The sequence below is a fragment of the Nannospalax galili genome, unplaced genomic scaffold (genome assembly GCF_000622305.1).
Source record: "Nannospalax galili isolate Female #2095 unplaced genomic scaffold, S.galili_v1.0 scaffold54, whole genome shotgun sequence".
In the NCBI taxonomy this organism is placed as follows: Eukaryota; Metazoa; Chordata; class Mammalia; order Rodentia; family Spalacidae; genus Nannospalax; species Nannospalax galili.
This window is the reverse complement of record NW_008341028.1, coordinates 8,451,899-8,479,605: the sequence shown is the minus strand read 5'-3', so window position 1 is coordinate 8,479,605 and position 27,707 is coordinate 8,451,899. Positions and strand designations below refer to the sequence as shown.

At 42.2% G+C, this 27,707-nt stretch overlaps 1 protein-coding gene across 1 annotated transcript in view; it reads right to left on the bottom strand.

The window, feature by feature from the left end:
- The window catches only part of Pias1 (protein inhibitor of activated STAT 1), a 132,351-nt gene extending 108,965 nt beyond the window's left edge, over positions 1–23,386 (bottom strand). Inside the window, exon 1 of the mRNA XM_008836534.3 lies at positions 23,310–23,386. Within this exon, the coding sequence (XP_008834756.1) occupies positions 23,310–23,333 (24 nt within the window). The 5' untranslated portion in view covers positions 23,334–23,386. The remainder of the gene's footprint in view (positions 1–23,309) is intronic.
- Positions 23,387–27,707: the final 4,321 nt, after the last annotated feature.

Sequence of the window (27,707 nt, the reverse complement as noted above, 5' to 3'; positions counted from 1 at the left end):
GTACAAATACAACAAAAATTAGAAATGTGAAATTGTAATCTCAGCACTTGAGAGGTAGAGGTAGGAGAACTACTTGGAGTTCAAGCCCAGTCTAGTCTACACAGCAAGTTTCAGGCCAGAAGTGCTACATAGCAAGACCCTGTTTCAAAAACCAATAAAAATATGCTTTTTATGAAATTTTCAACTATTTAGAGGTTCAAGAGAATCAAATTAGTCAGATGTAGTGGCGCAAGCCTATACCTTGGCTACTTGGAGGCTGAGATGGAAGGATCACTTTAATTCAGTAGTTCAAGATGAGCCGAGGCAACATACTGAGACTGCCAAAGCAGTGAGCTCCAGGTTCACAGACTTTCTCTAAATAATAAGGTGAACAATGACAGAGGAAGATACCCAACATCAACCTCTTGGCCTCCACACGTAGGCAAACACACTTACCCATCCACACTCATATAACACTAATACAAGCATTACACATGCCCAAAATCCCAGCAGAGGATCAAGAGTTAGGAACCAGCCTGGGCCTGGACAATATAGTAAGACCCTGTCTAATAACACACACACACACACACACACACACACACACACACACACAAAATGTTAATTTTATTCACGTCTTTTATACCTAATACATGATAGTTGGTCTAGCTTGGCAAAATAACTAATTTGAAAATTCATGATACTATTTAAAAACCATTTCGTGAAGGGGGAAGCAAGAGGAGAGGAGAAAACAGGAATCTCAGAATCAAAGACATTGCTATAAAGCCAAGTACACTAAGAATCCTGACCACACCTCACACACACCTCGTTCCTTGGGAAAGATTATGGAAACAAATGTTTGAACAAAAGGTAGATAGTTACCAACTTAAAAGTAGAACCAAAATCTGTTTCTAAAACACAATGTTCAGCATCACCCTCTACACGCAACAGAATTATCTGTTACATTCAGCAGATTCTAGAAAACACTAACAGCTCAGAGTAGGAAGTGTTTACCTAGAAAAAAATATACTGAATAATTATCAACCAACCATAGATAGCAGTTTAAGATACTCAACAGAACTGTTCAATCGCTTCACCACTGTGGTTTATATGAAGGTGCCACTGCTAACAACAAATGATTCTTTCAATTGGGGATAGCAGTGGTTAGACAGACTTTTTTAATAGTCGCCACATGTACTAAGAATTAACTTTCTAATTTTTTTTTTTTTTTTGTCGTTTTGAGACAGTGTCTCCCTGTAGCCCGAGCTGTCCTGGAACTCACTTATGTAAACCAGGCTGGCCTTGAACTCAGAGATCTGCCTGCCTCTGCCTCCCAAGTGCTAGGACTACAGGCGTGCGCCAACATGCCCAGGGTTATAAATTTTACCTGTGTATGCCTCCTATTAGTCTGCACTATTTCTGAGACTATCTAATTCAGGAGTAACCAAAAACTAAACACAGAATTACCATGTCATCCATCACTTCTGGATATACAGACCCAGAGGAATCTAAGTCAGCATATAGCAGAGATACACACGCATCCATGTTTATGGCATTAGTCACAGAAGCCACATAGGGAACCGCAGAGCTGTCCATCAGCAGTTGAATGGATAAAAAAAAAATGTACTGTACACACACAATGGAGTTTTATTCAGTCATAAAGAAGAATGAATGATGTCATCTGCAAGAATGGATGGAACCAGAGATCAATGTGTTAAGTGAAATGAGTCAAACTCAAAATAACAATTACTTTCTCTTTCATGTGTGGAATCTAGGTATTTAAATTAAATATATATATGACATCAAAGCAGAAGGGGCAGTATTTGTGAAGAGGAAAGAGATCAACAGAAATGGGGTTATAAGACAGGATAATGGGCAGTGAATAAGCAAAGTACATCATACACATTATGAAAATGTCATAATGAAACCCATCATTTTGTGTAATGAATATATACTAATAATAAAACGTTTAAAAATTCAGTAGTAAACACAACTGGTAGCCCCAAAAGTCATGATCTCTTTTGATTCAATTAAATGCAAACCACTTACATTTGTGTGTGTGTGTGTATGTGTGTTTGTTGATCCTGCATATTCACACGTACATCTGAGAGCAGAGGCCAGAGGAGGATGCCAGGTGTCTTCCTCTATCACCCTCTGCCTTACTCCCTAGAGACAGAGTCTCTTACAGAACCTGGAGCCAGGCTGACAGCCAGTAAACCCCAGCAATCCTGATCTTCATGCCTCCAACCCCCACAGTGCAGGAGTCAGAAATGCGGCCATGTCCGGTCTAGGGTCTGGGAATTTGAAATCAGGTCCTCAGGCTTGTGCAGCAAGCACTCTTACCAAGTCATCTCCCCAGTTCCCAGACCTTTTTTAAAAGATCTTTCACTTTTACAAGGTTATATTATTTTGAAATCTCATTTGAAGAATTTCTGGAACAAAAATGCTTCAAGTCTTTTTAAGACAGGGTCCTAACTATGTAGCTCAGGCTGGCCTTGGACTCATCACGAAGCCCACACTCATGGAAATCCTCCTGCCTCAGCCACTCAAATGCCAGGGTTATACGTATGTGCTACCACATCTGGTTTCCTTCTAGTCTTGAAATCCCAGGGCAATATGTGAGGAAAAGAGAAGCCAGTGCTTCTGAGACACCACTCTAAAAGTGTAAATGAGGGGTGTGTGTGTGACTAGAAGCATTATACACAGGTATGACATTGTCAAAGATGTTTTTTAAAACACAGAAAGAAATTTTAAAAGCACTCAATTGACATTGGGTGTGGTTATGCATTCCTTTAATCCCAGCGCTTAGTTGGCAGAGGCAGGGGGAATCTCTGTAAACTTGACGCAGGTCTGGTCTACATAGCAAGTTCCAGGCCACCAGCTGGTGCTACAAGGAGACCCTATCTTTAAAAAGAAAAAAAGCATTCAATTATATAGACTCTAGGTACTATTTGGCTTTTATCCCAAAAGAAAGACAAGAAAAAACAAAGCAGGTAAATCAGTCACAGGTATCTGCTAAAAGCTAAGCTCTGCCAGAGAGGAAATTACTGGCTAAAAATGGTTAAAGGACATTTCATGGATTTTTCATTTATCCATGCAATTCTCAACCAAAACGCAATCAAGGGTTGAGACATAATCTTGATAAGATAAAAAACATATTCATATCATTAATGATCAAATGACTGACCCTCCAGAACACTCCTTCAGTGCAGGACAAACTGCTACCTCAGCACTTTCTAAGGGATACTGAGCTTAATTCAGCAGCTGTTGCTTAGCTGATCTGCCTTGTTAATGGTTCACCATATCTATGAGTAAATTAGTTTTTCCTTTTAAATTATAAAAAGTATTACAAATGAAGTGAAAGGTATAGTCCCATTTAAATTAGGAACTCCTGTAGTATAACTCAAATTTAAAAACCGAAAATGTTTAGGTTTTCTAAGTTTTTGCTCTCAGTGCTTTTATATTCTTGAAAATGGAGGATGACCCTCCCCTTTATGTTGGTTAATCTATTAATATTAACTGCATCACTAGAGCTGGAGATGTAGCTCAATGGTAGAGTGTTCACCCAACATGGAAGAGGCCCTGGATTTAAATTCCAGAACTAAGAACAAAAAAAAAAAAAGAAAGAAAAATGGACTGTATCAGAAAGTAAAACAGGCTGAGTGTGGTGGTGCACACCTTTAATCCCAACACTGCAGGGCAGAGGCAGGTGGATTTTTGAGTTCAAGGCCAGCCTGGTCTACATAGCAATTTCCAGGTCATTTGGGACTTTACGAAGATCCTGTCTCAAAAGACCAAAAAGGGGCAGTGGTGGGGGGGCGGGGAGCAGGCAGCTGGAGAGTTGGCTAGCCATTAAGAGCACTAGCTGCTCTTACAGAGGACCCAGGTTCAGTTCCAGTACCCACATAGCAGTTGACAACCACACATAACTCTAGTTCCATGGGGATCCAACATCTTCTAACCTCCACAGGTACCACATATACACATAAAATCAAAAAATTAATTTTTTTTTTTAAAAAAAAACAAGAGGGCTATTGAGACAGCTCAGTGGTTAAGAGCACTGGCTGCTCTTGCAGAGGACTCCAGTTCAGTTCCCAGCACCCACTGGCAGCTAACAACCACCCTTAACTCCAGTTCCAGGGGATCTGATACCCTTTTGTGGCCTCTGTAGGCACTGCATGCATGGGTGCAGGCAAAACCCTCATACACATAAAAACTATTTTTTTTTTTTTTTAAATGAAGGGGGCTGTTATCTGGGAGGCACTTGGGAGGCAGAGGCAGGCGAATCTCTGTGAGTTCAAGGCCAGCCTGGTCTACATCTTGAGTTCCAGGCCAGCTGGGGCACTTGGGAGACCCTGTCTCAAAAAGAAAACAAACAAACAAACAAACAAACAAACAAACAAATAAATAAATAAATGAAGGGGCTGTTGAGATGGCTTAGCAGGTAAAGCGCCTGCTGCACATGACTGGTGACCTGAGTTGGATCCTGGGAACCTACATTAAGGTGGAAAGAAAACCAACTACACAAAGTTGTCCTCTACTTACAAATGCATCATGACACATGCACCCATACATCATGACAATCAAAATAATAATTTTAAAAATCTTTAAAAGATAAAGACCCTGGGTATAATCCCCAGCACCACAATAATGAAATAACTCAATATTAACATAATTTCCTTTAAAACAAAACAAAACAAAACAAACAAACAAAAAAAAAAACAGGGTCTCATTAGGTAGTTCCTCTGACCTGGAACTCCCTATGTAGACCAGGTTGGCCTTGATCCCACTATGCAGCTGAGGATAACCTTGAATTTCTGCTCCTCCCACCTGCACCTCCCTAGTGTTGAGATTTTAGGCATGCAACACCACTCCCACCTTATGAAGTGGTGGGAAATCAAATCTAGCCCCTGGTGCATGCTGGGCAAGTGCTCTACCAACTGAGTTACATCTCCAGCCACACATTTTGTTATAAAAAATTAATTTTCAGGGGCTAGAGAGGTGGCTCAGTGGTTGAGAGCACTGGCTGCTCTTGCAGAGGACATGTGTTCAGTTCCTAGCACCCACATGGTGGCTAACAACCATCCTTAACTTTAGTTCCAGGGGATCTAACACCCTCTTCTGGTCTCTGTGAGCAATGCAGGCACGGGTGACTTATAACGCAGGCAAAACACTGAAACACATAAATCAAAAAAAATTTTTTTAATTTAGTTTTCAGGAGGGAGGATATAGCTCAGTGGCAATACACTTGCCTACCATGTGCAAGTGTCTGGGTGCCATCCTCAGCACTAGAAAAACATTAAAAAAAAAAGTTTTTAAAAAATGTTTAAAGGTTATGCAAGCCTTTAATATCAGCACTCAGGAGGCAGGAGGCAGAACCCTATGGGTTCAAGGCTAATCACAGAAAGGTCCAGGTCAGGGCTGGAGTAATGGCTCAGCAGTTAAGAACACCGTATGTTCTTGCAGAAGACCGAGGTTCGTATCCCAGCACCCACATGGCAGCTAACAACTGTCTGTAACTCTAGTTCTAGGGGATCCAACACCCTCTTCTGACCTCTGTGGGCATTGCATTACATAGGTGCACTTACACGCATACATATAAAATAAAAATAAAAGAGAAAAAAAAAAAAAAAAGAAAGGTCCAGGTCAACCAGGGCTATGCAGCGAGACCCTAGCGGAAATTTTTTTTTTTTTTTCAAAAAAGTTAGTGAGAAGACTCTTATTGTTTCACATTTTTGCAAAACTCTTTAAAGTCTAGCTTAATAAAAACAGGCTGAGTCTCAGATGGTTTTGGTTTCAGGATATAAAGAAAATTCAGACTCAGATATATGAATGGGAAAAATATAGTATTTTTATTAAAATACTGTATTTTAGCCTTTTTAGCTCTAGATTTTTTAAAAATGTTTTCTCATTGGCATACATGGACTGTTCATGGTATTAGGTCACATCAGGACATTTTCACTAAGTATATGAATACACTGATCATATCCCCCCATACTCCCTCCATTCATCTCTTTTATTCCCCGAATTTTGCTTCTACTTTCATGTCATGAACATATATGATTTTATGTGTCTATATAAAACCTAGGAACTACACAGAAGAGAACATGTAGTATTTGTGTGAAATTCTGTTCATCATCTCCATGCAATCACTTTCCTGTGACTTACTTTCCACCTTCCCTATGGCTGAAAAAAAATTCCATTATTTTTTACTCATTTATTCCATTCTTCTGTTGACAAACACCTAGGTTGTTCCATCGATTGTGATGAGTGCTATAGTAATCACCAATTCGACTGGTACACCTGGGTCACATGATGGAATGGACTTCCATCATGGCCCTGCATCTTACTCTCCTAGTGTGTAAGCACTCTCTTCCAGCACTGCTGTTCTGACCACCACCATTCTGATGATGTGAGAGGGAATCTATTTCACTGTAGCTTTGGGGTTTTTGATTTTGTTTGGTTTTTTTTTTAACCTGGGCTCTGGGGTTTGATCACAGGCCCTTAAGCACTTAATTGACTGAGCCATCTTCCCCGCCCATTAATATAGATTTTATTTTTAAATTTATTTTTAAAAATATTTTATTCTTTTATTTTATGTGTATGAGCATACTGCCTGCATGTATGTGAGTGCACCCGTGTCGTGCAATTCCGAGAAGGTCAGAAGAGGGCTCCGGATTCCCCTGGAACTGGAGTTAAGGATGGTTCGTAGCTGCCATGTGGGTGCTGGGAATAGAACCCGGGTCCTCTGCAGGGGCAGTCAGTGCTCTTAACCACTGAGCCATCTCTCCAGTCCCAGTTTTTTTTTTTTTTTATTTTATGTGTATGCGTGTATTGCCTGCATGTAGGTAAGTGCACCCATGTTGTGCAATGCTCAGGGAGGACAGAAGCGGCTGTAGGATCCTCTGGAACTGGGAGTTACAGACAGTTGTTAGCTGTCATGTGGGTGCTGGGTTTCGAACCCAGGTCTTCTGCAAGAACAGTCAGTGTTCTTAACTGCTGAGCCATCTCTCCAGCCCCCCATTAGTATAGTTTTAATTTGCATTTCTCTGATGGCTAATGGTGATGAACATTTTTCATGTTAAATGGTCATTTGTACATCATCTTTGGAGAACTCTCTGCTCATTTCATTATCTATTTAATTGGGTTGTTTGATTTCTTTTTGTTTAGTTTTAAGTTCTATGTGCTCTAGATGTTAGTCATCTGTCAGAAGTACCTGTAGTGTGTCTCTTGATTTGTTTTCCTTTTCTACACAGAAGCTTTTTTTTTTTTTTGGATCTATTTGAGACAGGGTCTCCCTGTAGCCTCAGCTGGTCTGGAACTCGCTATGTAGACCAGGCTGGCCTCAAACTCACAGATATCTGCCTGCCTCTGCCTCCCGAGTGCTGGGACTAAAGGCGTGTGCAAGCTTTTTAATGTCATGAAGACCCATTTGTCAATGTTAGCATTATTTCCAACAATGTCAACCACAGGGACAGCTTTGGGTATTCTTTGATCCCTGACCAACATTCAACAAATGGCAATTTCTTGATTATTTGCTTGTTTGAGAAAGGGTCTCAACATTGTGGTCCAGGCTAGCCTTGAGCTCACTCATGTGTAGCCCAGGCTGACCCTGACCTCTCAGCAATCCTCCTGTCTCAGGCTTCTGAGTGCCAGGATTAACAAATGGCAATTTCTTTTTTAGGTTTACAAAAAAATTTCTTTGTGTATGAGTATTATGCTGCATTTATGTAAGTGCACCCATGTTACGCAGTTCCCACGGAAGTCAGAAGACGGCATCAGGTCTCCTGGAACTGGAGTTACTGAGTTGTTACCCACCATGTGGGTGCTGGGACTCAAACCCAGGTCCTTTGCAAGAGTAGTCAGTGTTCTTAACCTGAGTCATCTCTCCAGTCCCAACATATGGCAATTTCTTAAAGGCTGAACCAATATGGAATCTGAAACTGTATCAACAAACTTTTTAAAATTGAAAACCTTTTAAATTTTTTAAAATTCATTTTTATCTTATGAGTGTTTTGTCTTCATCTAAGCAGACCACAGGGGTGCAATGTCCATGGAGGCCAGAAGAGGGCATCAGATCCCATGGAACTAGAGTTACGCTATTAGCTGCCATATGGGAGCTGGGAATCAAACCCAGCATCCATATGGTGGCTAATAACCACCCAGAACTCTAGTTTCAGGGAATCCGATGCCCTCTTGTCTTCCATGGGCACTGCATGAGACAGGTGCACTTACATACATGCAGACAATACATGCATACACACAAAATAATAAAATATTAATTAAAATCTGAAAAATTCCTCAAAAAGACCAAAAAAACTGAAAATTTCATTTTTATTTCATGCGTCTGTTTTGCCTGCATATATGTAAGCATATATGCATATGCAATACTTACAAAGGTCAGAAGAGCACCATCAGATCCCCTAGAACTGGAGTTTTGGAATATAGTTTACCTAGCATGTAGGAAGCCCTGGGCGCAACTACCAGCTCAGTATAAACCAGACAAGGTAGTACATGTCTACTATAATTCTAGCACTCAGGATGGAGGCAGAAAGATCAGAAGTCAAAATCATTTCAGTACATAGAATGTTTGAGGCCAGTGTGGGCTACCTGCAACCCTTTCTCAAGAAACAAAACAAAAAGCAAATTCAAGACTAGCCTTGGCTACTTACCCTATTTGAGGCCAGTTTAGGCAACATGAGACCCTATCTCAAAAAACAAAACAGTGGAGCATGGCCTTTAATCCTAGCACTTGGAAGCAGACCCGGGCAGATCTCTGTGAAACTGAGGCCAGCCTGGTCTACATAGCAAGTTCCAGGCTAGCTTGGATAACAGGGAGACCCTATCTCAAAAAAACAAAACAAAAACCCTCAAAATAAACAAACCAAATTCACTGGTCTAACTTCCATTCCAATGGATTTCTCTACTGTGTATGACTTTAGAAAATCATGCACTGGTTGTCTGAAAAATGAGTTCAGCAAAGTACGGTAGACCACACCAGTAATGCCAGCACTTGAGTGGGAAGCAAGAGGATCAAGAGTTCAAGGTCACTCTCTAAACTATGTAGCAAGGCCAAAGCCAGGCAGGGCTGCATAGTGAGACCCTGTCTAAAGAGTTCACTGAGTTCCAACCTTCCAAATGTGATGCATTTCACTGTACATATTCAACCTAATGCACTAACATCAAACTGATCTTATCAAAGAAAGTTGTTTGTAGAATCTGTCACACTCACAGTGGCAAATACAATAGTTTTCCAAAATTCTTTTTCACATAAACGCTTCAATTCCATCATTAGCAATGAATATTGTCAGTTGTTTTCCTTGTAGTGACAGGCTCTTTATTTTCAAGAAAAAGTATGCCAAATATCCAAATCCATATAACCATACTTTGCCAGCAATTATTTCAAGTAAAAATGGTATTCCATTTAAACAGGCAGTTAGTTTAGTCGACTATTACTTGACAGCACCAGACTTTTCTCTGAGTCATTCATCAGATCTGCTGCCAAGAAAAGCATTTCACAGTACTTTCACTCCATCTCAAAATATACCTTAAATTCACTCAAGGGGTTAGCCAGGCTCTCTATCTCTCTCTCTCTCTCTCTCTCTCTCTCTCTCTCTCTCTCTCTCCCCTCTTCCTTCCCTCCTCCCTCTGTGTATATGTATGTGCTGAGACGCAAATTCAGGACCTCAGGCATGCTAGGCAAGCACTCTTCCTCTGAAGTACATAACCTGTTCAGCATACATGGAATCTGGTGATGGAGAATATACTACTAGTACAATTTAGTGCCACCAGAGCTAAGTCACCAACAGTTTTACTTACCAATAATGTTGCAAATATTTATATAGTCAATAATACTTAGTATTAGTATTGGGAAAATGGTTTTGACCTGAAGGACCCCCAGAGGCACCACTAGGAGGTCTAAGATACAAACTCTGAGAGCTGTAACAGTTGATGCATCAGAATGTGATAGGTAACTCTTAAACAACAAACCAAGTACCTACTACAAGCCAAGTTCTGAGTTATGAACCTGGTATGGTTTGAATATGAAACATCCCCCACAGGCTCATGTTAGAGGCTGGGTCCCCAGGTAGCAGTACTATTCCAGAAGGTGGTGGAAACCTTAAGAGGAAGCAGGTCAATGGAGAGTGCCTTTGAAGGGCATCTTGTCCCTGGTCCTCTCCTATCTCTCTCACCTTCCTGAAAGTCAGACAGTAAACAATTTTGCTCTACCACAAGCCCCTGCCACTACAGTATCTGCTTTGCCACAGGCCCAACAGCTATGGAGCAAGCAGATCCCAACTGAAACCTCTGAAACCCTTCCTCCCTTAGGTTCTTCATGCCAAGTGCTTTGTTTCAAGGGTAGAGTCCAACAGCTCCTCTCTTTCCTTTCTAACTTACAGAAGCCCAGAGTCCTGAATGATGACTTTAAAATACAAGAGAAACATTTACTCCATATAAATGTGCTATTATGTCAACTAAAAAGAAAATATATTGGGACTGGAAAGATGGCTCAGAGGTTAAGAGCACTGGTTGCTCTTGCAGAAGACCCAGGTTCAGCTCCCAGCATCCACATGGCAGCTAACAACCATTCAACACCCTCTTCTGGTCTCTGTGAGCATTGTGCAACATACATGCAGATAATACACTCCTACATATAAAATAACAATTTTTAAATTGAAAATATATTCGATCTGGGCTTGGTAGCACACTCCTTTAATCCCAGGAGAGGCAGGTGGATCTCTATGAGATCAAGGTTAGCCTGGTCTACATATTGAGTTTCAGGACAGCTGGAGCCACAGGGAGACCCTGTCTTAAAAAGAACAACAACAACAAAAAAACCCCACCAAAAACAAAAACCAAATCAAACTAAACCAAAACAAAACAAAAAACCCTTTGGAGAGATACCTTGAATTAACAGAAAAGAAGGGGGGATGGGGGGAGGCCTATTTACTCTGAAATCTTTCGATCTTTTAAAAAAATTTATCTATCTTTTCTTTCTTTTCTTTTCTTTCTTTTAGTGTCTGAGAGTTTTGACTGCTTGTAAGTGTACCCATGTTGTACAATGCTCAAAGAGGCCAGAAGAGGGTGTTGAATTCCCTAGAACTGAAGCTATAGATGGCTGTTAGCCAACATGTGGGTACTGGAAACCAAGCCTTGATCTTCTACAAGAGCATCTAGTCTCTTAACCACTAAGCCATCTCTCTAGCCCCTCTTTCTGATCTTTTAACAATGATATAGCCAGGCATGGTGTTACAAGCCTTTAAACCCAGCACTTGGGAGGTGATGGATCTCTGTAAGTTTGACACCAGCCCAGTCTATGTAGGGAGTTCCAGGTCAGCTAGGGCTACAGGGAGACAAGCTCAAAAACACCAAAAAAAAAAAAAAAAAAAAAAAAAAAAAAACCAATAGACCCACATGACTTATTATTCAGAAAGGCTATTTTTTTTTTTTGGTCTTTTTGAGACAGGGTCTCCCTGTAGCCCCAGCTGTCCTGGAACTCACTATGTAGACCAGGCTGGCCTTGAACTCACAGAAATTCTCTTGCCTCTGCCCAGAAAGTTTTAAAATTCACCATAAAATACAAGATAGCATGCTAAATCCTATTTTAAGCACTATGCTAAGAAATTAAAAACAAGCCTGCCCATATTCAGAAACTCAAATACAAAAGTGCTTTTGGCTGTGCAATACCAAAACCCCATAAATGAGCCTGCATTCCATTTCTCCTCAGACCAAGCAATGCTTACCTGTGAGGTTTTTTACTATTTTTGTTTGTTTCTTGAGACAGGGCCTAACTGTAGCCTCTGCTGGCCTAGAACTCACTACATATACTAGGCTGGCCTTGATCTTATAAATATCCTCCCACTTCTGCCTCCCAAGTGCTGGAACTAAAGGGATGTGCCACCAAGCACAGCTTAGTATCTATCTACTTTTAAGTGCAACTCCAACATTAATATTGCAGTAGTTACACTGAATGTGGTACAGCTAGAGATACAGCCCTGTGGTGGAGCATGTGCTTGCCAGGCACTGGATTTCATCTCTAATACAAAGCAAACAAACAAAAACAAACAAACAAAAAAAAACAGGAGAAAAAAAGAAAGAAAATGGTAATTATTGGCCATGAAAAAATATTTATTATTTTTATTTTATGTGTATGAGTTTATAGTCTGCATGTGTGTAAGTGCACCTGTGTCGTGCAATGCTTGTAGAGGTCAGGTGTCAGATCCCCCTGGAACTGGAGTTAAGGACAATTGTTAGCCACCATGTGGGTGCTGGGAATTGAACCTGGGTCCTCTGCAAGAGCAGCCAGTACTCTTAACTGCTGAGTCATCTCTCCTTTTTTTTTCTCTTTTTTTTTGAGACACAGTCTCCCTGTAGCCCCAGCTGGCCTGTATGTAAGTAGACCAGGCTGGCCTAGGAGCTGCCTGCCTCTGCCTCCCTAGTACTGGGATTAAAGGCATGTACCACTACACCTGGAAGTAATTACTTTTAAAACAGCCTGGCATTAGCTGGGCGTGGTGGTGCACTCCTTTAATCCCAGCACTGGGGGGGTTGGGGGAAGGCAGGTGGACCTCTGTGAATTCAAGGCCAGCCTGGTTTACATACAGGCCAGCTGGGGCTACAAGGAGACCCTGTCTCAAAAAGACCAAACAAAACAAACAAAAATAAACCAACCAAACAAAAAACCCCTAAAAACCCAGCCTGGCATCATGGTGCACTCTTGTAGTCCCAGCACTCGAGAAGTTGAAGCAAGATTACTGTCAGTACAGGGACCAGCCTGGAACACACAGCAAAACCTTATCTCAAAAAGACAAAGCATCAAAACAAGTTAAACTTTTTTCTTTTTGCAGTGGTAGTAGAAGACTATGAGTACTTCACACATCAGTCAAGTATTTCAACACTAGGTTATACCCCTTTTACTGCACTGATAAAGTCAAGATAGACCTTTATAAACATGTATGTGCAATATTATACATTAAAGATAATGAAACCATCTCATTTTGGAAATGTTACGTAAACATGTTCAATATATACTGTTGAATAAAAAAGCAAATTGTGGGGGTGGGAGAGATGGTTCAGTGGTTAAGACTGCTCTTGAAGAGGACCTGGGTTCCATTCCCACCACCCACATGGTGGCTAACAACCGTCTTTAACTCCAGTTCCAGGGGATCTGACACCTTCTGTCTTCCACAGGCATTGCATGACACCATGAGTGCACTTACACACATGTAGGCAATACACTCATACACATAAAAATAAAATAACAAATTTTTTAAAGTGTGGCTTATTATGTATAGTATGGATCAATTTACATTGTTAGAAAACATGATATATACAACACTTAATAAATATCTGGGTTCCTTCTATTAGCTGAGTTTTGTTCTGATCTAGGAATATAGCCATATAATAAATTATACACAGGTAACAACTTAATTATGTAGAAAAAAATGAGCAGAAGGCAAGACACAAATGATCACAAATCACATGATTCCATTTATATGAAATACCAAAACAGGCAAATCTACAAAGACAAAAAGTAGATTAGCAGCTGCCCAGGACTGGGGGTGAAGTGAAGTAGGGAGATGGTGGTAATAAGTGAAAAATGCAGAGTTTCTTTTCAAGATGAGAAAAATCCTATAATTGACAGTAGTAATGACAACTTTGGGAATACACATAAAAAGTCAATTAATTGCAGATTTCAAAAAGGCAAACTGTAAGGCATGTGAATTATATGTGACTAAAGCTGTTAACCCCCCCCCCATAAAATTCACCAAAAATGAATCAATAGAACTGGGGTGGTGCATATCTACAATCCCAGCACTTAAGTAGGGTGTGGCAGGGGGCTAAGGAGGTAACCCTATCTCAAAGAGTTCTTTGTAGTATTAAACTGACTCCTAAAGTCATTGTTACACCCATAGATTAGTGCATCTCTCAACCCTCATCAGAGAAGCTTCTTTTTGCAGCAGATGGTGATTAACAGAAAGACCCACAACTAGTCAACAAGCAGAGAATAAGAGACTTTGGAGTGATCAGCCCTAAATGGGACATCTATATCACACCCCCCTCCTCCCAAGGCTCAGGGATCATGGCAGAAGAGGGTTTGATGGAAAGACTGTAAAGGGTAGCAGGTGACTAAAATGAAACAAGATTTTCAAGACACAGCAGGGCAGCTGCACATAAGAAAACACAGTGACTGCAACTGCATTCATAAGACCTGTGCAAGATCATGCCAGACAAAAGCCCAGCATGGAGGGGGGAGTGGTCACAAAGTTGTACCCTAGCTAAGAATCTTCTGGCAACTGATGGCTGCTGGAAACTGGAGTCAATTTTCTTTAGGGATGGGAACCCTGAGAAGTTACACATGCTCCAGTAAATGGTCCCACATCCATGCACATACAGGCAGCATGAAATGGACTCAATGAATTTAAAATAAACACATGAAATTGGGAGGGAAAAGAAGAAGTGGGGAAGAGGGGAGGAATGAAGGTGAGGAAATGGGGGATAAGCTTGATCAAAACAAATATGCATATATGAAATTCTCAAACAATAAAAAATTTAAGAGCCCCTCATAAGTTATTCTGAATTCAATGTTATTCCAGTTAATCTAAGCAGCAGTGTGGAAATAGAGAGTAAAGATGTGACACCTTCTAGAAACACTTCCAGCTTAGACTGCCACAGCAGACATGAGCATCAGCCCTGTCCATTCCTGACAGGAACAAATAGTAATATAATTTGTTAACCTGACATATATTAAGCATCTCCTAGATAGGGACAGAACACTTGTCAACAAAAAAGCAAACAAACAGCTCTACTATTAAGTTGTGGCTTTTCTGCAGCTGAGGAAACAACAAACATAAAGTCACTGAGGTCAGACTGTAGAAAGAACCAGACTGAGAGCTAAGACTTCCGCTGTTTGGGGGAAAGCCACTGAAAGTTCTTACAGTCTAAGGTGCAGACTGAAAGAACTGTTTGGGTGAAATTAACATGGCAACCAAGAAGAGAAACTGAAAGCAGAGAACAGCAGGGAAGGCAAGGGGTGGTGAAGCTTCAAACACAGAACCTTCGGTTCAGTCCGTAAGTTACTGATCTCTGTTACTAGTTCATGTTCCTGTTTATTTTTTTCCTATTCTAAGGAAAAATGGGAAAGGAAAAAAAATGGCTCCTTCATAAGGGAAAGACTCTGAGTAATTATCTTTTCCTATGACACCATGAAACCAATAGTAGAGGGAATCAGAAACATTTTGAACACAGAAGGGAAGCAATCACAGACATCCAGCAGAAACAGCAGCAAAAAGCAGGAGGGCAAGGGTGCTAGACGTGCTGCGACTTGGGATGGAGCTGAGCCTGACACGCCTCAGAGATGAAAACGGCAATGTGAGTGTAGGCTGGTCGCCCCTACTAGCAGCTGTGCGGCTAAACTGGAGTTGCTCTCTGCCCAGTATCAGGAAAACCAGCCATACATCACTCCTACTCCAAAAACAACCCTTGAAAATAAGAAGTGTGGCTTCTACTATAGATCACTTTCTTATCATCTTAAAATCAAAACATGAAAGTCATGGGCCACCTTCACTTCTGAAATTCATAGTAAAGGACAACTAACTACTTTAAAAGCTTCTCTATTGCCTATTCCAAACTAATGCTAGTGAAGACCTAATTCTAGCAAATGAAATTTAAAATATGGTCCATTTCACATGCCTAATTTCATCAAATGTGCCTTCCAGTTAAGACTCTTCAGAAACTGTCCAAGCGCCATTCTCCCCAATGGTCATGGCACACCTGTCATCTCAGCAGTGAGGAAATTGAGGAAGAATCATGACTTTGAGGCTAGCCTGGACTACAGTGACCGAGCCTCTTTATTTGGGGGGGGGCAGGTCTTTTTGAGATAGGTCTCCCTGTAGCCCCAGCTGTCCTGGAACTCATTATGTAGACCAGGCTGGCCTTGAACTCAGAGATCTGCCTGCCTCTGCCTCCCCAGTGCTGGGTTTAAAAGTGTGTTCCACCACCAAAAAAAGCATTCTTAATTTACATATGCATTTATTGATTGGCATAACCCAAAATGGGTTCTTCTTAAAATAGAAAAATATTTTTACAGCCTACATAACCTTTCTATAACCAGCTCTTCAAAACAATATTACCTACCAATTTAAAACCATGGCAACACTGATTTGAGATTAAAAATGAGTAGAACAAGTTCTCATTTCCACTTTCTCTGTTAATATTCAAAACAGTTTTAACACGCCATTAAAACTGACAAGCACCTAAAGCACAAAACTCACAATTTGATTACTTTAATTTCCAAAATCAAATAAATACACTATATCATAATCTAGTTCATTCTTTATCAAATGCTGATTCAGATGCAGTGTTTGCTTACATTTTGTAAAATCTCTCTGCCATCATTTAATAATCTTATCTGACACATTAAAGCAGCAGAAACAATAAAAGTAAAGCAAGAACCAAACCAAGAGTTACTAGTTCACTTTCAGCACCTGAGTCAGAAAACCATTTGCATTGCTCCCTAAAAGAACAAAAAAGTCTGTTGTGTTAAAATAAACATTTGCAGAAGTTTTATGCAAGACTATTTGTCAAGGTATTAAAATCACAAAAAAGGAGCTAGGAGTAAAGCTTACAGGTACAGCAGATGCTTAGCAAGTGTATGACCCTGGGTTTAATCCCTTCACCGCCCCACAAAAAAAAACCCAGAAATAATAAAATTAATGGTACTAGTTAGACAAAAAAACAATGTAACCTAGACCTTATCTACAAACTTGGAAAGACTGCAATGAAAATAACAGATTACAAATTTTAAAAATATGGGTTATGGATGTAGGTAGGTTGATAGACTGCTTGTCTAACATATATGAAGCCCTGGGTTCAAATCCTCAGCACCACATATACCAGACATGTCAGTAATCTCAGCACTCAGGAAATGAAGACAAGGAATTCAAGGTCATCTTCAGCTAAATTTAGAGTTCAAGGCCAATCTGGACTACATGAGACGGTATTTCAACAAATTGTAATTTTTTTTATTATGATCTCTTTCTGTGAAGATTACAGAGCTACACTTAAGAGTCAAAGGATGGGGCTGGAGAGATGCTCAGTGGTTAAGAGCACTAGCTGCTCTTGCAGAGGACCTGGGTTTGAATCCTAGCACCCACATGGTGGCTAACAACCATCCTTAATTCCATTTCCAGGAGATCCAATGCTCTCTTCTGACCATCACGAGCACTGCACTGCACTACATGGGTACACCTACCTACATGCAGGCAGTACACTCAGACACATAAAATAAAAACAAAATATTTTTTTAAAAAGTCACATTCTGAGAGCTAAAATTACAGAGGCCATTTTTCTGCTTTTTTAGTATTTATGAAACTTTCCCAAGCAAAACAGTAATTGCAAAAACTGGCATGTACTGGTGAGTTTGAGGCTCCTCTGGGGTACATTGTTAAGGCCCTATCTCAAAAAAACAAAGCCCCCCCCAAAGTTAACTTGTATGATTGCAACAAACAAACTCCAAATGTTTTTGTAAGGCAGCTTGCAAAACTGGGTGTGGTGGTGGATGCCTTTAATCCCAGCACTCTGGAGGCAGAGGCAAGTGGATCTCTGTGAGTTCCAGACTAGATGGTTCTACATGGTGAGACCCTGTCTCAGAAACAAAACAAAGCAAAGCAAAGCAAAACAAAACAGCTTGCAAAAAAGTTTAGAAAATGTCCTCCCAATACTCTGGCATAGAGTAAAAGCATTAGTAATAACATAATTAGCATTCTTTGTGAGCTAGGTACCCTAGGAGTCCAGGACTGTTCTGTCACCTTTAAGGAGACCTACAGAAGAGTTTTGAAGGCAAAGAACTAGGATTCAAATCCCTGCCACTATTACTGATTAGTAAAACCTTGGGCTAGTCATGTACCCTTTCCAGGCTCCCTGACCTCTTAACAGGGAGTTTACTTTCCTATTTTAAAGAACTATTGGAAGGATGAAATGATACAAAGTGATACATTATGGACAGAAAAGTACTGCATAACTAAGATATTATTATTCAAACACTATTTTAAAAAATATAAAGGGGGGGTGGCTGGAGAGATGGCTCAGTGGTTAAGAGTACTGGCTGCTCTAGCTGGGCGTGGTGGCACACCCCTGTAGACCCAACACTTGGGAGGCAGAGGCAGGCGGATCTCTGTGAGTTCAAGGCCAGCCTGGTCTACATAGTGAGTTCCAGGACAGCTGGGGCTACAGGGAGACCCTGCTTCAAAAAGAACAAAAAAAAAAAAAAGGACAAAAAAATAGTAAAAATGAGTATTGGCTGTTCTTACAGAGGACCCAGATATGATTTCCAGCACCCACTCGACAGCTAACAACTATCTGTAACTCCAGTTCCAGGAGATCCAACACCTTCTGACCTACATGGGCACTGCCCAACACGAGTGCACTTACATACATTCAGGCAATGCACTCATACACATAAAATAAAAATAATAATAAATAAAAAATATTAAAATTTAAAGGGCAGTATGGTGACACCTGCCTTTAATCCCAGAACTTGGGAGGCAGAGGCAAGCAATCTGTGAGATCAAAGTAAGCCTGGTCTAACTAGAGAGTTCCAGACCAGCTATGGCTACAGGGAGACCCTGTCTCAAAGACTCTTCCCCCCAAAATAGAAAGGAGGCTGGAGAGATGGCCAGTGGTTAAGAGCACTGGCTGCTCTTGCAGAAGACCTGGGTTCTAATCCCAGCACCCACATGATCGCTAAAAACCATCTGTAACTCCAGATCCAGGGGATTCAACTCCCTCTTCTGTCCTCCTCGGCCACCACACAACACAGGTGCACTTACATACAAGCTGGCACAATTCATACACATTAATAAAACTAATTAAAAGTTAAATCGAACAATGGGGAGATAGAAACAAAATCAGGAGTTCAAGGTCATCCTCAGCTACATAGTGAGATCAGACCTAACCTGGGCTAAAAATGAAACCACCATCACCCCATTGCAAAAAACCAAAAAAAAAAAAAAAAAAAAAAAAAGTGTCAGAGCTGAATACTTCAGAAAACAGTATAATCAATTTTATGAAGCAATGAACCAAATTTCTATTTTGTTTTTAAAGGTTACATTTTATAAAATCCTACTTTTCTGAGATGTGGGTACTTCTTCCTAAATACCACTATAAGAATGAACTATTTTATTTTTTTATTCCTAGTTACCAGCAGAAAGGGTACAAATTACACTGAACTGAAAAGCCTCAGCAAGGGCCCTGGAGCAGCATGCTGATGGAGTTCACAGGAGAAACCTAAGGTTAATCAGCTATGGACTCACTGCTAAGCACTACTGCAATCAAAGGGGATTACAAGACGCTCTTTGAAGAGGAAGACAATACAGGCACCTCAGAGAAAACCTCGGAGGAAAAGAAGGGGCTATTTCAGAACAATTACATGAAATACTTAAAAACTAAAGTGTTTTACAAATTGTTTTAAAATACTGTTCCCAAGAAGTGACATAAAACAAAAGCCATCTAAATGCGGCACTTCACAAAAGCAAGTTATGGAGATTAAAATCAAATCCATGAATAAATTGTCAGATTTACTTGCCTCCATCTGAAATAAAAGCAGACAAATTACAGCACAAAGATCAAAACTAAGCAGTTATTTGTTGAAAATAAAGAGGCAGACATGACAACAGAATTTACTGATGAGCTTACATAGTAGATATAGTTAAAAGCACTGGGTTTCTCTTCCCATTGAATCCCATTATTTACTCCAGGAAAATGATAGACTTCCCTCCTTCTGTTCCTCCTGTGAGTTAAAACAGCAATATAACTTACTTTCCGTTTTAATGTAAAAAACATTTGTTAAAAAGAAAAAGTACTTTGGAAGCCGAGTGGTGACTCATGGCTGAGAACCTATCTAGCACTCCAGAGGCTGAGACAGGAGAGCTGTGAGTTTCAAGCCATCTGGGATTACAAAGTGAGTCCTGGTCTCAAGAAAAGTAAAAAGTACGCTTTTTTTGTTGGCAGCATTTTTTGACTAAGGTTTTTTTTGTCCCCCTAGGTTGAGGGTGTTTTGTAGTTGTTGTTCGGGTTGTTTTGTTTTCACCTGGTTTAATTCTGAGATAGTCTTGCTTGCTATGTAGCTCAGGCTAGCCTGGAACACATTCCCCGGCTCAGCCTCCAAACTAGGCTCAGACTCTGGAGACCAGCTGAAAAAAGTACTTTAGGAGGGACATCAATGAAGCTATCAGATTATTAACTACCAAGATCACCTGGTCAGCACACCCTCCTGCTTTTAAGTGCCTAAAGATAATAAAATATTTACCCTTCACTTTCTCACAGAGGTCATTTGTGGGTATTCCCGTAATGAAAAATTAAACTTTATAAACACATGTGCACAGAGAACACACTCTGATGGGTGGAACTTTCAATCTAATTCTTTGTGGCAGTACTTTGAAGTGCTACAGCTTCTGCTCTTCCTACAGAGGATGCTGTTCTGATTTTCCATCTGATCTTAGCAGAACTGCTATAGATTTAAAAGGATTCCCTAAAAGGACCATTAGGGAAATAATTATGACTACAATCCACAGCAAACTGAGTGTGGGCTGTGAACTGGAAGAAGGAAAAAGTATTTACTCAGTGCCCCCTAGTTAGAAGCACTGAATTTCCATTAAAAATTTTTAATATAAGTTTTCCTCTAAGTAGTACTGAAATTTTTTCCTACTTTATTAGGATATATGCTAATGACCTCCGAATCAATCTCTCTCTCTCTCTCTCTCTCTCTCTCTCTCTCTCTCTCTCATACACACACACACACACACACAAATTTGTAAAAGCCTGAGAAAATGTTTCCAGAAGGAGAACCTTCCAAACAGCACAAAAAATTACACACACATTCTTAAATAACTATGTTAGGTGTTTCTGAGATCACCCCCCGACTCCCCCAAAAAGAACAGTAAATGTAACCACAATTAAGTATTAGCAAAAATTTTAACACAGCTATCACCAGCCAAGTAATTTATCACTGCTCCTCAAAGCCTCAGACACACACAATGACACACCAACATGTCAAAACAGTTATTATAATTTGAAAAATTATACAACAGAAACATAAAAGTGGAAAACAACTCCTCTGGAAAAAACTCAAGTAGATTTTTGGAGAGGGCAAAAAGGGAGGCCAATTTTAGAAAAATAACATTTCCCCTAAGTGTTCACTGTTTGGATGATACAGGCTCATTTTTGTAAAGAGAAACTTTACCTAACAAGACTCACACCAGGGATCTCGCCTATCCCCAAAGGCACTTTCTTTAAAATGAGAAAGAACAAAGAAGGAAATCTCTCAGCATGTGCCTTCCATACTAGTTTCTTTGGACAGCATCAAGAGTGACAATATAGCCCCCACCAGCTTTTCTGCCTTACTCTATGATCCACACATAAAAGAACTGATTATCTATTATTCAAATGGACTCCTAACAAAATAAATATTAGAAGGCAATGATGAGAGCAACACAGTGACTATTTTAGGGGAGAAACTATACAGAACACTTAAGTATAAGCTGTGTATTTTGTTAATTCCAAGAGCTGATTATCTCCAAACATTCAAATTCCTGAGGCTTTCTCATTTCAGTCAAGTTTGAAAATGGGATTAAAAAAAAAAAGCTATCCATTCAAAATATTCTTTGTATTAAATTAGGAATAAGTAAATCTAAAATGACAAACGCCCAGATCCTTGTACTCAAAACTTATACTGAAACTTTAATGCAAAAATTTGGAATGTTAACACTGCAAAGTTACTAGGGGAAAAAGATCTTTCAGCCGGGTTTTTCTGCAGAAAATCTGCCCAGAAACAAATCTATTGGTTTGCTTATTCCAGAAGTTGTTTTACTGTAACAGAGAAAAAAATTTAAAATAATTTGTATTGGTTATAAACTCTCCCCGAAGATTTCCAATTGTATATCCCAATCTCCACTCTGACACACACAGATGTCAGTTCTCTGTTGGGATATAACCAGCTGTTTGGTTCGCACACAGGAAGCCTGAGAGAAGGGAATATCGTGTTCAGAGCCTCGAAATAATATGCGTTAGTTAAGAACTGCCTGCTACTAAACCAAAATTATTCAAGCGGAGCCCCATTTGTCACAATCCAATCATAAGGGCTCCACCCCCTCCCCCAACTGCTTGTGTGGTGGTATATCTGCTTCGGTAAAGAAGCCATCATCAGGTAAAGATTGGGGTGGGAGAAAAAGCGGGGGGGAAGGGGGCACCCTTTCATCTAATTTCGCGAGGCGTGAGTAATTGGTACAGTTGAGAGGAACGGAGGAACGTTCTATTTATTGGAGGTTGGAGTAGGATGGGGGGTGGGGGCAGAATTTCGTTCAAATCAACATGGCCAGCGAGATGTCCCTAACAAACAAAAGGCAACGGGGGGATATAAACACGAACCATTCACCTCCATGAGCCATAGCATCGCCATCATGGTGTGCGGAGACCCCCGAGGTTCCTCTCACCCACCACACCAGTCACAGCAAGAGAGGAGAGGTGGCTTACATCCCCAACACCCACCACCGCGTCCCAATAACACTCTTCCAGGGGGTTTCTCCCCCAACCACCCCGGTAGCCCGGAATCAGAAAGTCCCGTCCCGACCAGGCAGACACCCCCTGCCACCCCTTAAACCGAACCCCAAACGCCGGCTCCGGGCTCGCTAAACTTTCCGGGAGCTTCTTCCCCACATCCCCCAGACGACTGCCCCGGGATCGCGCTTCTCCCATCGGCCAGGGCACCCCCGGCGCCCACTGACAGGCGGGCAGCCGAGGAGCGCGGAGAGCGGGGCGGGGGCGCGGAGGGGCGGGGCGGCCGGAGCCAAGTTCCCGGGGGTCGGAGCGCAGCGCCTGACAGGAGTCCCGGACCGCGAAGGAGGAAGAGGAAGCGGTGGCGGGGAAGCTTTCCCAATTCCCCCCCTTCCCAGCGCACTCTACCCCCTCAGCCCCCGGCTCCCCGTGGAGGGGGGGCGGCGAAGCGGGCTACAAGGTGAGGCACCCAAGCCGCGGGGACCGCTGCAGCCCCGACGTCCCGACTCACTCGCTCTTCCCCCCGCCACCCCATCCAGAGGCGCCCACAACAATAACACGCCGGGGACGACCCGTCAGCGCCCCCGAGGCACCCGGGGCCCGCGGCCCGCCGCAGCCAGGCCCCCCTCCACGGAGGCCCGGAGCACCTCTCCTGCCTACAACTCCAGACCCGGGTGGCGCCGAGCCCGAGCGGCCCCCCCAGGGTCCGACCCATCCCCCCCGGCACCGGCGGCGCCTTCTCCACGGCCGAATATTAGAAGTGAATTCGAGCTGCGCTTTACCTTTAGTTCCGCACTGTCCGCCATCTTGCGTCTCTCAGCGCAAGCGCAGTGAGCCTCGCCGGGGGACGCGCTGGACCCTCCCCGCTAGCCGCCTTGGCTACGCCCCCGACACGCCCCTCCGCTTTCTCGCCCCGCCTCTGGCCTGCGCCCGGCTCTGGGCGCTCGCAGCCCCGCCCCGGGCACGCACAGCTGCGAGATCGGCACGTACTATTTAAATAATGGCGCCAAGTGGCGAGGTTTGACAGTTACTCCCCACTACCCCCGCGGCCTCCCCGCCCCCACGCTGGCCGGGTCTCGAGCCTCCTGGGAAGAGGCCGGAGCTAGGGGGACGCTGGCCTGAGCTCCGCCCCTCCGCGACCCGCGGAAGCCTCCACACAACCTCTGTTGACAGTCGCGGAGACTGTAACGCGCATCTGCAAGATGCGTTCAGCACCTGCACCCTGCACGGGTTCGCGTGGGCTCAAAATGACCAGTTATATTCAAGGAGAACTTGATGAAGTATTTCTGGGTTTATTGGCTCAGACTCTCATAAGGCAGTGAGGTAGGCAAAGAGGCTTATCATTCCCACGGTATATATTCTGAAATAAAAGCTCAGAGGAAAAGTGACTTGCCTTAACAGGTGACATTTAACAGGAGTTAGCCAAAAACAAAATTCTGCTGACATGCATTCATCAACTTTGTTACTATGACTATCTGGTGGCTATCTGCTCACCCTTTGCATTCGCAGATTAGGCAAAGTCCCCTCCCTCTTGTCCCTCAGGGGGAACAGATCTGTGAACTAATAAAGATACACTTACCAATGGCGTTAAGTAGAGAGATCAAATGGCTCACTGAGGGAGAAAAAAAGTTTCAGGGGGAGGTATTCTTGATCCTAGAAGTATTTTCTATACTATATTTATATTTAGAATTTTAAAAAGGTTATTTCATACTTCCTATATCTCTATAAAACCCCAACCTTTTTAACTGATCAACTTTGCTTTGAGGGTGGGACATGAGATACTAGAAAGAACTCCATCGTTTCACCATCAACCTCATTATTTTAGCTTTATCTTATTATTTTCAATTATGTGTCTGTGTGTGGACATACCACACATGTGAATGAAGCCAGAGGCCTTGGATCCTGGAGCTGGAGTTACAGGTGGTTGTGAGCCACCCATTGTGGGTGCTGGGAACTGAATGCAGGGCCTCTGCAAAGAGAGCAGAATGTGCTCTTAGCCACTGAACGCTCTCTCCAGCTGTCCTCAAGCTACTCCAACCTGTATGGTAATGCTTGGGTTACTAAGAAGTGTCTCTAAATTCAAGAAGGTCAGGTGGCTTGGTGTGGTGGTGCATGCCTTTAATCCTAGTACTCAGGAGGTGGAGGAAGAGGCAGGCAGATCTCTGTGAGATTGAGGCTAGCCTGGTCTACAAAGTGAATTCCAGGCTAGCTAGGGCTACAGAGAGACCCTCTCAAAAACAAAAAACAAAACAAAAAAAGGTCAGGTGCTGGCTGGTGACCTGGATTCTTTTCACACCCTCATTGCTGAAGTTTTTACTCCTACAATTACCTCATCCTCCAGCATCATTATAGTATTTTCTCTCTTCTCTGGTGAATCTTCCTTATCAGCATATAAACATACTGAAATTCTGCTGATTTAAATTTAAACTTCCCTCAGTTCCAAAATTACCTTTAGTGAATACTGTTTCTCTTTCTTTTTTGTCTTGTTTTCTTGTTCTGTTTTGTTTGAGATAGGGTCTCCCTGTAGCCCAAGCTGGCCTGGAACTCACTAAGTAGACCAGGCTGGCGTCAAAGGTGTGCACCACCATGGCCAGCCCTTCCTTTCTTTCTTTCTTCCTTCCTTCCTTCCTTCCTCTCTCTTTCTCTCCTTCCTTCCTTCCTTCCTTCCTTCCTTCCTTCCTTCTCTCTTTTTCTTCAGTCTTTTTGAGACAGGGTCTCCCTGTAGCCCTTGAAACTCCCTATGTAGACCAGACTGGCCTTGAACTCTCAGAGATCTGCCTTCCTCTGCCTCCTGAGTGCTGGGATTAGAGGCTTGTGCCACCACACCCAGCATTTATCTGCTTTATTTATTTATTTATTTATTTATTTATTTATTTTGGTCTTTTTGAGACAGGGTCTCCCTGTAGCCCCAGCTGTCCTGGAACTCACTATGTAGACCAGGCTGGCCTTGAACTCACAGAGATCCTCCTGCCACTGCCTCCTGAGTGCTGGGATTAAAGGCATGCGTGCCGTCACGCCCCGCTGCTTTCTTAACTGAATAGTTTTGCTATAAAAGATTCTTCATCTTTCTACTGTCCCTGTCCCCATTTCCTCTCTTGGCATTGGCCTCTCAACCTACCCTGATGCAGTTTTGATTCCATTACCAGGATCACTTATCAGGATGGAATTATCTCCATACTCAGTCCTCAGCTCTTATCTAAATTGACCTCAGGGAACTGCTAACAGTTAACATGCTTCCTTTCTCTGGAAATATTTTTCTCCTGAACTTTCCTCCACATCACTGTCCTGACATTCCTGTACCCTCCCTGGGCCTCCTTTTCATTATCCTTTGCTGATTTTTTGGTACTTTTTTTGGGGGGGTGGTTCTTTAAGACAACATCTAACTATGCAGCCCTAGCCAGTCTGAATCTTGCTATGTAGACCACACTAGCCTCGAACTCACAGAAATCCACCTGGGCTTCTTGAGTGCTGGAATTAAAGGTGTGTGCTACTACACCTAGCTTTGGCTTAATTGTTAAATACTGGAGAAGCTAGGACTCAGTCCTGGCTCATTATACAATCACCTTATGACATCATTCAACCTTGAGACTCTTGGCCTATGACATGACTTCCAAAAGTCTCTGCAATTTAGACCTCTTCACCAAATGCAGATGCAGGCAGGCCTAGAGATGTAGCTGTTTGTAGAGTGCTTGCCTAGCATATATGATGCCCTGGGTTTGACCCCCAACATTGCATAAAACTGGGTATGATGTTGCATGTCTGTAATCCCAGCACTAGAGAGGTAAAGGACCAAGAGTTTGAATTGGAGTCTAACCTAGGCTACATGAGCCTCTGACTCCTGTCTCAAAAATAAGTTGATTCACAATGCAGTTAACTACTTAATAGCCCTAGTTCATATCTTCTTGTCATCTTAAACACATTGTGTCAAGGAGACTCCCCTGCCATCTTGCTCCTTTCCTAATATTCCCGCTATTACTCATGATCCATTCAGCTTTCAAAACAAGTCTGGAAAGCACCCTTGATTCTTCTTTTTCATTTCTTTCCAACATTCAGCCCTTCAGTGAGTCCAGCTGCTTTTTTTTTTTTTTTTAGGTAGGGCCTAGGCTACCCTTGAATTCACAGAGATCTGCCTGCCTCTGCCTCCTAAATGCTGAGATTAAAGGCATGGAATACCACATCTGGCTAGTTTAGCTGACTCTTGCCTCTAAAAGATCCAAAGCCAGCCCATTTTTCTGCATGTTCACAACAATTACTTTTTTTCCAAACTGCTGAAATGTTGCCCCTGGCCTCCTGTGAGGACTATTCAACTCAACTAATAGGGCTTTCACAAAACTTTTATGACCCTCAGGTACTTCTGTCTGCTCCGGCCCAGCCTCATGACATAATAAAAAGCATATCTGGGGCTGAGCATAATGGTTAGCACCCGTAATCCCAGAATTTGGGCCAGACTCACTAAACTTAATGTTACAGCTGAACACTCGACAACTGATTGCACTGTAAAGCTATGATTCCATCACTTGGGAGGCTAAGGAATGACTGTCATGAGTACGAGGTCAGCCTGGGCTATATAGTGAATTCTAGACCAGCTTGGGTTATATAGCTGCATCCTGTCTCAAAAATAATAGTCAGGTTTGGTAGCTTAGATGGAAGTGAGGTCAGGACGTCCTGGGCCACACAGCAAGTTTGTGGCCTGCTTTCTTGAGACTTTGCCTCAAAAAAGAAATACTGCAATTGTTCCTACTTCCCAGCACAAAGCACCTAAAAATCCTTGCAATTTCCTAATAGGTGTGGGGTTTTTTGTTATTCATAATGAATCCCTTAGAATTACATCTGAGTATGCTGATCAGGTGGCTCACTAGGGTGGGGCCCCTCCATAGTTCCAAGATGAAGGTGGTTTGTATGATTCTTTCTCTTTAAGTTTTCAAGTCCTATTTCCTCTCTCTCTCTCTCTCTCTCTCTCCCCTCCCCGCTCTCGCCCTCTCTCTCTCTCTCTCTCTCTCTCTCTCTTTCGGGGGGGGGGTCTTTTTGAGACAGGGTTTCCCTGTAGATCAGGCTGGCCTCAAACTCACAGAGATCTGCCTGCCTCTGCCTCCCAAGTGCTAGGATTAAAGGCATGCCTCCTATTTCTTTACTTACTTGTTTATTCATTTGTGTGTGGGGGGGGATGTAATGTATGCATG